A 16,244-nucleotide genomic window follows, 5' to 3' on the forward strand; every position below is an offset into this window, starting at 1 on the left:
GCCATGGTCTAGTTGACAGGGTGGTTCAGTCGTAGGTTGGGCTCAGTGATCTCAGAGGCCTTTTCCAACTAACAGATTATATGATATCATATTTGTTTTATTTATTTTTTTACATTAAGAACACTTTTTTTTTACAGAAGTTACTGAGGACCTAACATATCTTTAGGCTTCACCCACTGATCAAACTGGTCTGATGTAAGGAACCCCAGCTTTAGAGCAGCTTCTTTTAACGTTGTCCCCTCTTTGTGAGCTGTTTTGGCAATCTTGGCTGCTTTATCATATCCTGTTACAAAACAAAACCAACAAGTTATCCATTTGCAATTTTAGATGATTCATTACAGGTGAGAGAAAAGTGGGACACGGTCTTTGGAAAATTATTTGCTAGGTATTACTCGGTACTATTACTGCTTAACTCAGTTTGCAGGAAATGCACACCAAATGTTTACTCCTCACTTGAAGTGAAAGTAAATTTAGTTATTCTGATCTTAACTGATTTAGATCAAAAATTTATGGGATCTTCTCCTTTAAAAAAAACCCCTCATATTCTAATCTTTCACTCAACCTCTAATTATGATAATTTACGAAAACAGGGACATAAACTCTCCCAATCTCCTTTTGACTAATCAGTTATTTTTCTAAAACCCTGTCATGACTACTTCAAGAACACAATTTTTACAACAGCAACTGGCAATGTTAAAGTAAATTAACTTTTGATCTGACTTGGCCTCACAAGCATTGTGACAATACAAATGTAGTGTACAAAACAATGTTACCACAAAGTATTTTGGTATGTAGTGAGAAGTTCTTGAGCCTTAAACCTACCTATATGTGGATTCAGTGCTGTTACCAACATCAGAGATTCATTCATCAGTTTGTTGATCCTATCCGTATTGGCTTGGATTCCAACTACACAGTTGTCAGTGAAAGAAACACACACATCTCCTAGAAGTCTTGCAGAGTTTAAAACATTCTTAATCTAACAAGACAAAGAAAGAAACACCAGTTATTTAATTCAGATATTACTAGTTGCACATTCTAGCACCTTTGTTCATAACCAGTGCCCTCCCTGCAATTTCAACCTATTTAACTGGAAGGCTATTTTCCTTCCAGTATCTAGAGGGGGCCTACAGGGAAGACAGACAGGGGACTCTTTGTCAAGATCTGTAGTGATAGGACAAGGAACAACGGGTACAGACTGAGAGAGGGAAAATTTAGGCTCAGATATCAGGAAGAAATTCTTTACTGTGAGGGAGGTGAGGTACTGGAACAGTATCCAAGGGATGTTGCAGATGCCCCAACCTTGGCAGTGTTCAAGTGTTCGCTGAGGGGTTTTTCTGTCCGTAAGTTATCTGACTGTACAAACAATTACTTTAAAAGTCTTAGATATGTAAAACTTTATGAACTTACCATCATGGGCTTAAATACATTAAGTTCAAAGTGTCCATTGCTTCCTCCTACAGTAACAGCAACATGATTTCCCATAACTTGAGCCGCCACCATGGTCACAGCTTCACACTGGGTAGGATTCACTTTTCCTGGTTGTGAAAGAGAGAGAAAAGGTTACCAAAGGAGAAGAAAGGGGAAAAACCAACCACCAACCAACCATGAGCAGCCTTTTACCAAATAACATTCAATAGAAAATGTTTTGTAAGAGTTAACTTGTCTTACTCATCTGTATCTGCGCACCACAGAAAATAAGGTAATTCCATAAATTATATTAAACTGACTGTACTATTCCAGTATTTTCAGCAAGGATTTGTAAAACAGAAGCTGTTCAGAAGGCTGCTTCAGAAGTCTCCCAAGACTGAGAGCCTGAGTATGAGCTCAACAGCTCAACATGTGCATGAGCTAAACAGCTGTTCATTACCACAGTTCTTAATAGTCCAGAGATTATAACCTGTCTTGACATCTGCAATTTGAAATTTCTGAGAGACCAGTAAAAAATCTCACTCAGCTCAAGGGAAGTATTACAAATTTGTTACTTTGTGATAAAGTTAGTACACTGTCAGAAAAAAACAGCAAAACAAAAACCAAAAAAAAACAACCCCCGTCAAACCCAACAAACACACCAACTTAGAGCAAGTTAAAGCAAGTGTGTTTTATGGTTTTATAATTTAATTTTTAGACCTATTCCTGATAAGAACATTGATAGTTTGCTTTATTAGAGCCAGATATGTTCATGACCTGCTTCTTTTACAGTTTATCATACAGGAGGAACAAGCTTAGAATAGTTTTGGATGTATTATATTCATATGTACATATGTTTTTAGAAGAGGAAAGGAATGATTACTACTATTATTATTTTCTTTCTTATCCTCCCATACAGTGAGATCATTGCAGAAGGGAAAATGTGAGTGCATAACACTAATCATGGTAGGAAGTAGAGACCAAAATCAAGTTACATGACAGTATTGCTACAATTCACAGATTAAAGATTATTTCAGGAATGTGTTTACCTAAAAATTGTAGAGATCTTGCAATTCTAAAAGAAAGCTTTGAGAAGTACACTTGTGTTAATAAAGCCATATTCTTATAGATAATACTCTCCCCCATACACTAGCCAACACAAAGCTGTGCAAGCATTTTTATGAACAGAGGTTTTGGAAAATAGGGCAGTAGGTAAAACCTGAGAGAATCATGGACTTACTGACATTTGTGATGGTGTTTGCTAAACACTTGTTAAGAGACAGTGGTCAAAAAAACAAAAAAACATTTCATTTTTCTCCATATGTGTTCCCTGTACCTGGCATGATGCTGCTCCCTGGTTCATTTTCAGGCAGGATGAGTTCTCCCAGCCCAGAGCGTGGTCCAGAGCCCAGGAAGCGAATGTCATTAGCTATTTTCATTAGACTGCAAGCCACTGTGTTCATGGCTCCGCTGAGCTCCACTAAAGCATCGTGAGCTGCAAGAGCTTCAAACTTATTTGGAGCAGTGACAAAAGGCAAACCTACAGGGAGAGAATGTAAACATTAAAACAGTGAAACACTTCCTTGCAGACATAAACCAGAGAATCAAACACATAACTAGCTTAATAAAAAATTAAAATTAACAGCCCTGTAAGATCATTTATTTTCTCTAGAGCTTTCTTCACAAACATATTTCTTAAAGTGAATTAGAAACAAAAAGACACAGTGAAAGCCACTAAAATATAGAAGAGTACAAAATTTGAGCATCCACCTACAAGGGTACAAATTTCAAGCCTTCATAGTGTGTTGCATTGTAAGCATTGCTTCTGCACCACAGTGCTTTGTGAATGTCAATAACCTTTCAAAAGTTAGCCCAACTTAGGCATTTCTAAAACAAGTTAGATAGTTTAGATTGTTAATTGCTGTGATGCTTTCAGTTATAAAAACCAGATGTTTTTGCAGCACAGTGCAGGCATTAGGGTAAGTAAGAAGTAATCACAATGGAAGGGAACAATAAACCAGCCAGAACTTGGAAAAATTGGATCAGCCTTAGGAGGATGCCTGCCAACCACAAGAGTACAGGAGCAATGGAAGGACCAGCTCTGTTTATGTTGATTAAATGCCTGAGATGTAAGCCTAGGTTCCACAAATGAAAAACATTAATTTAGGACTTTGCTCTGGAAGGACAGTCCCAGCAGAATGGGACTGTAAAAAATTACAGACATCACTAAGGACTGACTGTGGGCTGGACTTCTGCCCCACAAAATGACTGATCTGAGCTTTCAGCACCAGTTTGAAGGAGAGCAGCGTAATTCCTGTAACTTCCAGTGTTTTGCACTTCCTGACAAACACCAAATCCCACCAAATTTGCATGGGTTGTGAACTGCAGAGCTCCCTTCTCAGTTACAGAGATCCATCCAAACTCCTCATTTCGTTCTTGCCAATAAACACCCGCTATAAGAGCATGAGGAACGTCAGGGGTCTACCCTACTCATACAACCTGCCCACACAAAACACAAAACATCCATTAACATGAGACAGCTTCCTAACACCACCAAAACATGTCCTGTACTGCTCCTGGCACCTGTTGTTTACAGCAAGTTACTTCTCTTTCAGGGTACAAGACAGTCTTGACCCTCTGAAAGGCACTGAATAACAAATCCATTAAAACAAAAATACTGTCACTAAGCAATTTCAGATTTTATAGCAAATGTAAATGACAGATGTACAAATTTGTTTGGGGGGCATTTTGAAAACTGATACTGTGACACAAAAGATCTGGTTTACACATCAAAAAACTCAAGTGTACTGTAAATTAAGTTTTAAGATCTATAAAGACAGAATCAAAAAAAATCAGACTGTTAACTTTTACTGTTTCATATGAAAAAAACAGAGTGGCTTTGGAAGTTTTTTTTTTCCTTTTTCTGCACCAAGTCACTGTAAATTAAGAGAGCCAGAGGAGCAAAGATGAAGACAGAAGCATTATAGTTGGGCTAATAATAGAAGTCTGAAACTGTATCCATATCCAAAGTGCCTTGCTTGGATAAACACCATCATTTCAGTCACTTTCAATGTACTGAGTATAATTATAAAAATACATTGCACGAAAAATCCAAAGCAGAAGGCATATAACACTTAGCATTAACAAAAGCTTCACGTTAAAATATAAATACAGTTTAATCTTATGAGAAGTATGGAAACTGGACAGATTCTGTTTGAATTTGACTGGGTGTTACATACATTGCTTTACTGATAACTCACTCCCAAATACCATTCCTCACCCGTCAGTTCAGCCACTTTAGCAGCAACTTTCTCAGCAAAGCCAATTCTTGTGTTCAATCCCGTGCCAACTGCAGTCCCGCCAGCTGCCAGCTGATACACCCTTGGCAAGGTGGATTCAATCCTAGCCACACCATATTTAATTTGTTGCACATAGCCACTAAATTCCTTTGAAGAAAGGAGGACAAAGTTATGGATCAAAGACAACAACCAAGAATAAGCATCCAGATTACTTTAGATTTTTAACATGATTTGACTAATTCCTTTAAAAACCTAAAGGCACTGAACTTTACCCAAATGCTAAATCTAACCATGCTTTCCTTAAGAGGGAAAATTTACATCTATTAAAGGACTGTACCCATACTACAAAGAAATTATACATAAAACCAGTCTTAATATACAAAAACATATATATATAATATATCTTTCCCTCACCTTTTATCTTAGTTGCATACTAAGCAACTAAGGATCTGATTCCATAGTAAGTCAGCTCCAAGATTACATTAATGTTCTCAAAGTACAAATAAAGAAATGGATCTTGGGCTCTGTTCACTTGATTTTAATTAGTAAAAACCCCACCTCCGCATTCTTGGAAAAAATCCATAAATTCTACCAGCTTTTCTATCAATTCAGTTTAATTAATTACTAAATTACTGTAATATAAACCATTCCTAACAATATGATAACATTTGCCATCATATATATATATATATACACACACACACACATTTATAAACTCAAGATTATGTATGGAAAATTTTCATTCGCAATACTTGGTAGTTATGTGTATTGGGAAAACATAACTTACATAAATTTACAGATTACAGACAACAATTACCTCTTCCCTGCAATGTCAATGTAACAGAAAACATGTACTGTCCTATGTGGTAATGAAACAGCATTTACAAATAATTTATATTTTACTACTGTTAGAAATAAAGCACATATGAAAAAAAATAATACCTGTTATGATGCATGTATTAGAGTATAGCATATCCAGTGAATTCCAGTACAGACTGAAAATACTCAGGCTGAGATTCAGCCACTTTCCTATATTTTATCCTAAACTATAAACTTAATTTATGCAGCCTTAAGTTTGAATTTTCCAAAGAAATGCATAGTTTTTTATTTTTTTTTTACCTGCCCAAGTGTAAGTGGAACAGCATCTTGCGTATGAGTGCGCCCTATTTTTATGATTTGGGAAAACTCTTTGGATTTCCCTTCAAGTGCATTCTGTAGCTTCTTTAGTCCAGGTAACAAGACCTCATTAACCTCCTGGGCAGCAGCAATATGCATTGCTGTTGGGAAAGTGTCATTTGAACTCTGTGGAGAAAATTCAATAAATTAATTTACAAGCTTTTCTCACCGTTGCTGCTGTAAGATGTGCATGTGTGGCTTTATTCTCTTAATCTCATAAACTATGAGAAACTAAACTAAGAGTAAACAATTTAGGGATGTTCCAAAAGGTCAGTTCCTTATTGATAAATCAACTTTTTATGAATACACCCATAGAAAGTTAAATTTAATAGATTGTTCATAACAATTTTGGGACAAAAGAAAATAATTACTATAGTAGTTATGAGAGATAGCTAACAGATGGACAGATGGTTTTAAAGGTATTGTAGGTGACTTTAAAACACACATTGCTTTGCTAAAGTTAAATCCATAGTTCACAGAATACTGAGTAAACACAAAGGATCAGGAAGGGAAGCAACAAAGTCAGTGTCTTAATCTCTCCTTCAAGGTAGAAGTTTAAGAGAGAAGTATAATAAAAATGTATACCATGATCCAACTTTTAGAAACGACCTATATTTAACATCTTTAAGACTGTAGCAGTGGTTGTCACAAGGCCACCATTGTCTAATACATTATGTGTGAATTTATCTATCATGAATGAGTTCAAAGATTTAAATCTGAAAAGTTCATACTGTCACTGAAAAACATCTTAAAGTTCATTTAAACTGAAAAAAAACAGAAAATTGTTGCCAAAGTTGTCCACAAAACTTTTTTTTTTTTTAACCTAAACAGTAGATACAAGAAAATTCAAAATTCACAATTCAAAAACACCAAACTTTTGAAATTAAAAGCAGTATAAAACAAGTGTAACAACCTGGCTTTTGTTAACATGATCATTCGGATGCACTGGCTTTTTGCTTCCCAGTGTGCCTCCCATTATCTCAATAGCTCTGTTGCTGATGACTTCATTGACATTCATATTGGTTTGAGTTCCAGACCCAGTCTGCCACACCACCAAAGGGAAGTGATCATTTAATTTTCCTTCAGCTACCTATAATGGAAAAAACAGAGAAAAGTTGTTCTAATATTAAAAAAAAGCATAAACCTGAAAATTGTATTGCTATAATTAAAATTATGTCCTCCATTATATTTTTACATCTACATACAGCAATTAGTGAATTTACACTAGAATAATTAAGATGTTTTTATGTAATACCAGATATTAAAAGGGAAAAAACCATTTACTATGCTTTTTGAAGACACAGAATTGTGAAATACAGAGATATATAGAATTTGATTTTATGTTCTACAGACATAGACAGAAAATATTTTTAAAAGTTACTTCAGGTACATCTTCTCTCTGTGTAACTGGACTCTGATATCTCTCAATAAAGAAATTTCATACGGGGAAGTTGCAGACCTCTTACACCTGCAGACAATACATGTTGAATCAATAAAGCCAGCAGATGGCTGCCAGTATCAAACACCTCCTTTCTTTAAAGCACTCTCCTCTGTGATCAATATTTTTTGGAGCCTGTTGAATCTTAGACATATTCAGAGTTTTCTAAACGTGTGTTTGTGATAGTATCAAAATCTGTGCTCAGAAGTATCAGCCCCATGCTATTAGCCTCAGAAAAACACAATAGCTGTTGTCACAACTCTGAGGCTAGACAATCAGATTATCAGGACACATCAATCCTCCTGGAATCATGCTTTTCAAGAAATTATCTTCTGTATTTCCCATCTTATACAGGGGCAACGTTCCCACCTCCAAGAGTAACTCGATTCTGCGTTTTGTTTAAGTTGTATTAGAAAATTTTTTTGGAAGAGAGTGAAATGTTATGATAGCAGAGGTTTTTAAAACACAATAAAGTAAGCCACAAACAGCTTTTAGAATTTATTAATCTAAACTAAGGAGCCTTAATCCACCAAAACTTCTAATCCACCTTTAACTAGGGGAGCCCTAGAAACCAGAAGAATCTGGACTTATTCTGGAGTTCTCCAATGCTATTAAGGGTTGGGACTTAAGGTGCCACAGCTGGTAGGAAGAGGACACAGCTTCTGTCACCACTGAAATATTTTTAAGCTAGTCAGTACAAGAAAACTCTTAAAAATTCTTCTAGATACACAAATATGTTGATTTATTCAAAGCAAATCACCTGGTATCATCACACCTCAAATAATGGTCACTCACAACTCTCTGCACTTGGGTGGCATTTATCAACATGCATTTGAACATTCTATCATTTCTTTACATGCAAAAAAGAAAATAGTCAAATATATTAATTAAATTATCTCTGGAGAACAAGATTTACTAACAGGAAACACTTTACCAATCTGAGAAACGCAATCGGCCAACCTCCTGTGAAAAGCTTAACAAAAATACAGTGGCAGTTGCAGTATTTTAAACAGCTCGTTCCTACCTCACTTGCCGCCTGTACAATGGCTTTAGCAATCTTTGGATCGAGACCATAGTCTTGATTTACTTCTGCAGCTGCTCTCTTCAAGATTCCAAAAGCCCTTATAACTTGGACCTGAGACACAAGGGTAAGTTTAAACACAATTTCTTTCCCCCAAAGGACATGTTATCAATTTTTAGTGCATGTCTAGTTCTAAACCAAACTCCTTCTGATCTTAAATCTAGCAGTAGTCCAGCAGCCAAACCAGAGAGCAATCAGGTCATCTGACCTATCCTCCCACTAACAGTAACATTCATCCAAAGAGTACAGAGGGCAGCACACAGTTGTTTTTGCAAGCCCAGGTGTGCTCTGTTTATCATTAGCATTAGAATTGAACTGGTTCCATTTCTAAAACAGCCTTTTGAAGGAAAACTGACAAATTTCAGTACATGGAGAGTAAGTATATGACAAAGCACGTTAATGGCTTATGCACAGCTACACATGACAAATTAAGTTTATATCAACTCAAACTCTACTAGACTACTTCAATAACAAACTATATAAATGCTACATCAAATTACTGCATTTGCTTTTTCATCTTTGAAACGATGAAAGACAATTCTATTCATCCTGGTTGTTAAAAAACAAAGCAACCCCATAAAATTATTCAAAAGCAATATTCAATGTATTTAAACACAACAAGAAGTATTCCTGCTAGAATAATATACTGCGACGAAATTTCTACCTTTAATTAAAATTCGAAGTTGCTCACACTTCCAGCAAAAGCCTAAGAAGAAGGTATTCACTTTCACATACAAAACATACTCTAGAGTGTTGGGGTCGATGAAGGCTGTGGGAAAAATCCCCATAGTCATGGCAAGTAAAATACACAATGCCCCCTGAAAAGTTATACATTAATAAGACCAGAAGGTTCCATAGTTTCTTTGTTACCATTGGTTATATTTTGCTGCATTATTTTACATATTCATAATCTCTAGTTGTTACTCGTTCCTTCCCCTTAGACTCCGCCCCCACCTTATCAGTTACTGTAATATCAGTTACTGTAACCCCCTGGCCCTCACCTTTTGTGTACATCCCCATATGTTGTCCAGTTTATGCATTTGTTATTTTGCTTATTAAAGATCTTTACTCTTCGGGTCACACAATTGTGCCCATCCCTCTTTTATTTTCACCACCCTCTACCCTGAAGTCAGGTGACCAAAAGGTTTTTTGCAGCCACCTGCATTGCAGCGCTAAAGAAGGAGAGAACACAGATTTGAATTACTTACTGGCATCCTCTCTGAAACACCTCCAATCTTGAAGTTCATTGTAGATCTTACAGTTTGGGCACCATAGTATTTGTCACTTGGGACCTTCAGCTCACCAAAGGTATCATATTCTGTCCTGAAAGCCTCTTGAGAAGACTATAGAAAAGGGAGAAAAAAAATCAAACACTGGCAATTGGTATCTTTTTGAAAGCAGGTAGTCAAGAAAAAGAAGATGGGAAAAAATACAAAGTCAAGACATGCAGCTAGTCACAGGTATGTTTCTAATTGTATCTTCAAAGTTGAGACTTCTAGTTGATTCTTCTAGTTTGAGCAGCTGTCTTACCAAAAGCCACAACTACAAATTGTGTAAGGTAAGTGACCCATGGTGAAAGGCAGCACTACAGTGTTTAAGACCTCAGTGCCCACTGCATGAAACCTCGTCCTGAGGGGAGATTATGTTTTCAAAGAGTCAGTAACTTAGTTCACAATTTACAGAACAGGTGTTTCATAAAAACCCAACTGAAGAAGTAGCATGTAAGAATTCTGGCAGCATCCACGCAATCAACACATGTGTAACATAATTCCTATTTGAAATCCACACTGCAGGAGACACTTAATACTGGAAGGGAGCAACTGACTAATCCAGTACCAAATTACTGACCATTAATTATCCTTTCTAGCCTATTAAACCAGGAACACAGATGCTTTCTAGCTGTGCATCACAAAGGAACTATATCTACGTATATCTAGGTATACTTTGTGCAATATTTATGTATGGTAATGTTTCTATGTCATTTATCCACCTAGCGTCTGTTATTATCTAACACAGGCACAGCTAAATTAATTTTAGCTGACAGACCCCCAAAAAAGTAATTATTTAATTTTTGTATAACAGCCCATTAATTTGTGATGATGTGATCACATTCATATGCAGCTCTGCAAAGATTATGGAACTGCCAGGAAGCAAGAACAGTTTATTCCTCCTCTTTTCACACCTTGGTCAGCAAAGTCCCAATTTTCTGTGAGAAAGGTATTCATCCTTTCCAGGCAGAGCAGATTACCCTCTTTCAGAGTTCAGGAAGGGGGAGAAGTCTTTTTCATTTCTTTATCATGGACAGAGTAAAACAATCTCAGCCCTGGAGGCAGGGTATTTACATATACATACCCTGATATATATGGGTTCCTGACCTAACCATGACCCTCAGGGGTGGGTCCTTAGGGAAACAAAAAAAACCTCTCATCAATAGAGTCAAGTCAGTCTTGCAGCACAGTAAAAGAAGAAAATCAAATGTGAGGAACTATCAAGAAAAGTAGAGGATGCAAACAGGAACACCGCTGTGCCACCATGACTCACTGACAGCCTGAGGTCTTTGTGCAGATTTGGTTCTTTCATACCCAAAACACATATTCCTGGGAACAGTTCAAAGGCAATGAAGTTGACAAAAGGTAGGTAACAGCTTTCTTAAGACAAGTGACTTTTTTTCAGAAAAAAAGATAACCAGGGGATTGAAGAAAAACAGAGGTATAACCAGTAATTAACTGCTGACCGTCTCTTCCAACACAAGTCACAGGAGCCCTAACATGCCTGTAGGAGTCAGGTGCAAAGCAAGGGAAAGGGAGCAGCAGACTGTTACAGACGGGTACTGCGATGGTTGGCTCTGGCAGTTAAGGGATGAATATTATGTGTATGTTAAGAGAAGTTTTATTGATGTACAGTTATGTTATTGTGACTTGTTTAGACATTGTCTAAAAGCCCCCTTTCCCACCTGTATGGCTGCCAAGGGACGGCCCTGGTGGCCAGGACATGTGGAGGGAGGACATGGACTGAAGGCTTGTTGCTGGGGGCGTGGCATGGCAACACCTGCCGCCAATCAAGTTGCAAGAAAGAAGCCTCCACCAATGGACAGCGAGGAAGAGTTGACTGACAGATCTTGGGAGGGGCCAGGGTTGCCTGAGGTAACCCCCAGGGATATAAAAACCGGAGCAGAGATTTTTGTAGCTGAGGTCATGGTTGTCGGGTCACCGGCTCTCAGCACGCTGTCCTTTTTCCTTAATCAGTCTTTTGTTGTATTTGGTAAGGTTTAATAAACCTTTAAGATTTTAAAAGTGAGAGGTTGTTTTTCATACAGACTGACAAAACTCCTTGACAGCTGATGCTGAGGATGCAGGAAGTTCACAAGACTTCAGGGAAGATGAGGTAAGCCCTCAGAAGAAAGATCCAAACTGGGTTATTTACACAGACAGCCTCTTGCGAAGGGCAAATATATGCCCCCCACACATATTTTGACAGCCCTGTTGGCCAGAGCTGCCAGGCAGTAACCGCAGAAAGGAAGGGGAGGATTGAGGGAACAACAGAAAAGGGTTCAAAACCAAACTGGAACAACAAGAGTTCATGTCAAAAGAACTATAAACTTTAACAGAACTTCTTCCCATCATACTTAATAATGCCTCCTCATTTGCATGAGCCAATCACTACACCTTATTCATAACACTTTCATCCTGTAACTAACTGGGAGAAGAAGTCAACCCTCACCTAGCTACAGCCTCCTTTCAGGAGCTGCAGAGTTATACAGTCCCCCCCAGGCCTCCTTTTCTCCAGGTTAAACAACCTCAGTTCCCTCAGCTGCTCCTCACAGGACTTGCGCTCCTCACCCTTCACCAACTTCAGTGCCCTTCTCTGGACTCACTCCAGCATCTCAGTGTCCATCCAGAACTGAGCACCCCAGAACTGGACACAGGACTCAAGGTGTGGCCTCAGCAGCGCTGAGTACATAAAGTTTGGGTCAGAAAACAGAGAAAGCATCATCTATGTTCACACAGTATGAGTGAGTGAGCCAATATCACAGAGTATGTTCATTAGTCTTCCCTAGGAGTCCACTTCTGAAGACAGACTGTTCCTCCCTCTTCTTTGTTCATTTCACTTGCTCCTTCTTTAGTGGGTCTCAGTGTTCTTGGACAGAAGCACAGCTGGGTATTGGCCAGAACACACTCCCCAGCAGCCCTGACCTTCTTCCCACCCAGGTTTGCATCACCATGAATGGCAAGCTGCAGCAGAGAGAGGGAAGTGTCCCAGTCTCTTTACTGTCCTAAGCATTATCCCCAGCCAGATGGAGACACTCTGTCATCAGGTGCCATCAGTCACATACCAGAGACACCAGCCCGGCTCACTTTAAGTGCTGCAGAGCAAGTGGTGCCTGTGAACTGGAAAAAACTGCAGCCCAGCCCACAACAAGGGTTAGCTCCCACATGGCTATCCTGCTCACCACATCTTGTGTTTTGGCTGATGCTCTCCCAGGTACTGACTCCTCAAGGGCTTAGTGTGGAAGAGTAAGTAATTCCTATGTTCTTTAATCTTCTTTGTCCTGCTTGAGTCACTTAGCTTTCATTTACATGCTAACAAGAAACAGAATATAGTAAATGCTTCTTTAGTATATCACTACCAAAAATGTTTAATTTGGTTTATGCTTAATGCTTGTGGGTCTTACCATACATGTGCACACATTAATATTCCAACGATTGGGATAACTGACTCATTGCCTTTGAAATCCCTGCTTTTGACATTTGAACACCTTGAAAAAGCACACAATGCAAAGCTTTCACAGAGCTGGATAAGCAGAACCCATTTAGCTCCAAGTCCAGCTCTCAATATCATCAGTGGTTTAATAACTGAAAGTATTCACCCTCAAACAATACAAAAAGTTAAACTACTTGTAACCTATTAGACAAAACAGTTAGCAGTTACACAACTGATTCCTCAAACTTACATAATTCCAATGTCAACAATGGTGAAACAAAGATAAATAAGATCAGTACATCCCCGTACAAGTACTTTTCAACAATGAAATCATTATTAAAAAAAGAAGAAACAACTTTCCTAGCCAATTCCACGCTCATAAATTGCAATGAAGTTAACAGGGCAAGGTGCTTTAAGAAGAACGCCATTTGCTGATTCCTAGTGTAACAGGTGCTGTTAGGTAAAAAAGCAAAGGGATGTTTTCCATGCAGACTGAAGGAACTGAGCTGCATCACTACTTTCAGATTTGTGCAGCAACCACTGTCTGAGTGTGAATGTAACAAATTATTTCCTCGTTCCTCAGCCAGAATTCAACCTCTTGAGTGGCTTTATGAGCTGAAGGTCCCAGTTCCTGTATGCAAAGCGGTTTCTGCAGTCACTCCCTGACCCAGAGGACCAGCTGTAAAACACTGGATCAGTGGCACACTCCATCAACCTTCCACTCCAGCATCCCTGGGCCTCAGGAGATGCCAAAAGGAGACTTGGAAACTCTGCCAGTAGCCAAGGCGCACCCATGTGCTCACCTAATTCTATCCTAGCTACAAGCAAGGCTCTGCTCACAACTACGGTTCCTCACATTTACAAAACCTTTTTTTTTTTTCCCCTCTTTAGGAGGCCTGACAAGGTGTTCTCAGCCCTCCAAAACCCCTCGAACCCAAACACAGTCCAAAGCTTACAGTTAGGCAAATAGAACTGTACTTTTGCCTTGTTGCAGGGAACTGATCAGAAATGATTGCACCATAACACACTGGTGATACTCAAATGGCAGAACTGCTGCAATAATGCTTCCTGTGGAAAATTACATTCTCATTTATGGATGCAGCAACTTTTGGAGGTAAGTATTTCAATTCAAAGAACCATCAGTTTTAGCATGTCAAAAGAAGTCTTTTGAGGCCATCAGAATGTGCAATTTGTTTCACTGCTCTCCTTTAGCAGATGAAAAATATTTATTTTTAAGCATTATTTCTCTTTTATAACACAATTAGAGTCACAAATTCTGAGATTCGCCCTTTAGAACCCAAACCCAAATATTTTACAATGTTCAGCTACAGAAGAACCATTATGACAATTCCATTTAAAACATCTTGTGCAATGTAGCTCTAAATAAAGGCAACACAATAAACATACCAGGACAGCATGAGAATTTGGTTGTATCTACGTACACAATATGTTTCAAAACAACTCTTGCTACTGAGAAAATCTCTACAAACATGGAAAAGTGATGGCTTGGGTTTGTTGGGTGGCTGTTTTCTTTTGTTTAAATACTGGTTAATGCATCTTTTGATGGTTCCTCTTTTCCATAAAAACATACAGAACTTTTGCTGTAAAAAATCAACAGCTGCTTGACTTCCAAGTCCACTGAGGGATGTTTTAAGTAATGCTGTTATTTAAACCCAAGGAACTCACAACACACACAGGACTGGTCACATTTCTGACCTGCAAAGACAAAACACATCTCTTTCTTCTAAGATTGTAGACCAGACTCATAAATACCACATTTTCAGCAAATGAACGAAGGTGATGATTTATAATGTTTTTCTCAAGCGATGCCAAATGGCAAAATAGAAGGGGAACCATCCAACAGGCCAGTGGCTTGAGTTACATAGTCTGCTCTGACACCAGTTTTCTTATGCAGTTAAGTTTCACCCACCATAAAGTTTTCTCACTCACTGAAAAGCTTTTTTTTATTAAATGCTACTTTTTACACCTTCATCAATATTAGTTTGGAAACTGATGTTCTAGATAAATTCATTAACTAATTTAGTCAACTAAGGGATCAATAAAATCCCAAACATACCACCTCCTGCTGAAATTCCTCTCACAGTCTGTATTACCTCGTTTTAAGGAGTGAACTCACAAACATACACCTGAGACTAAGGCTTCCATGCAACTTGTCAGTACTGAGACTTGAAGTTCCTTATCCAAACAGTGTTTCTGTTTCTGCGCTGAACCATATGCAACAATCAAATCCCATTCACGTCTGAGCCCGACAACTAATTGATTATACGCAAATATCTACAGATGATGCCTGCTAGAAGTACCGGGCAGTTCTCAGCTGAAAGCTCCCTAGTTTTCAGGCAGCTCCAAAGCTATTCCAGTGAAGAATATTCCCACTCCCATTCCTGTGAGGATACAGCTGTTCATTATTTGCATCTCAACAGCTCCAAGAAAGCGCCTAAGATTCCCGTGGAAGCAGCTGCCGCACAGCGCAGCTCTGTGAAGCAGGTCCCAGCACCGTTCCTGCCCGGCAGGATGCGCGCCCTGCCCGCCCGCACCGCGGCGGCTCCGGGCCGTGCTCAGGGCCCCGCTGAACCTCACCCCGGGCAGCGCCACGGGAGAGCTGCGCGCTGCACATCCCGGCCTGCCCGGCAGCGGCGGCCGAGCGGGGCCGGGCCGGGCCCGGCCGCAGGAAGAATGCGGGAAATGGCCGCAAAATCCCGGCAGAGGATGGCGGACTCGTCTTCCCGGTGCCGGTGCGCTCCTAACGGAGCAACACACGGGATTAAAGCCCCAGCGTAGCCGGCGGCCGCCGCTCCCCAAGTCCCTGCGGGGCGGGGGCGGAGCGAGGGCGGCGGCGGCCGGCGGTGGCACTTAGAGGTCACGGCTCCCGGCTCCCCGCTCCCCGCCCGGGGCTCACCATGGCGGCGCGGGGCGGCGCCGGGATCCAGCGGCCAGGGGTGGCGGGAGGCGGCGGGCTGGAGAGGAGGAGACCGGCGGAGCGGCCGAGGCGGCGGCAGGCGCGGAGTGAGCGGTGCATGGTGGCGGGGGCCGGGAGCACCGCGGGGGCGGGAGGCGCGGCGGGACCGCCCCGGACGAGCGTCACGGTGCCGGCGGCGCCCGGCCCCGCAGGCTCCGCCGCGCC

At 40.0% G+C, this 16,244-nt stretch overlaps 1 protein-coding gene across 1 annotated transcript; it reads right to left on the reverse strand.

The window, feature by feature from the left end:
- Positions 1-69: 69 nt before the first annotated feature.
- FH (fumarate hydratase) lies at positions 70-16,178 on the reverse strand. Its single transcript, XM_015617361.2, has 10 exons — positions 16,020-16,178; positions 9,610-9,744; positions 8,345-8,455; positions 6,796-6,972; positions 5,826-6,008; positions 4,688-4,853; positions 2,744-2,947; positions 1,408-1,535; positions 823-976; positions 70-283 (listed from the first exon to the last, which is right to left on the reverse strand). Exons 1-10 carry the CDS (start codon positions 16,137-16,139, stop codon positions 141-143), a joined length of 1,521 nt encoding a protein of 506 aa, XP_015472847.1. The 5' UTR covers positions 16,140-16,178; the 3' UTR covers positions 70-140.
- Between the last annotated feature and the right edge of the window lie 66 nt (positions 16,179-16,244).

The sequence above is a fragment of the Parus major genome, chromosome 2 (assembly GCF_001522545.3).
Source record: "Parus major isolate Abel chromosome 2, Parus_major1.1, whole genome shotgun sequence".
Taxonomy (NCBI): Eukaryota; Metazoa; Chordata; class Aves; order Passeriformes; family Paridae; genus Parus; species Parus major.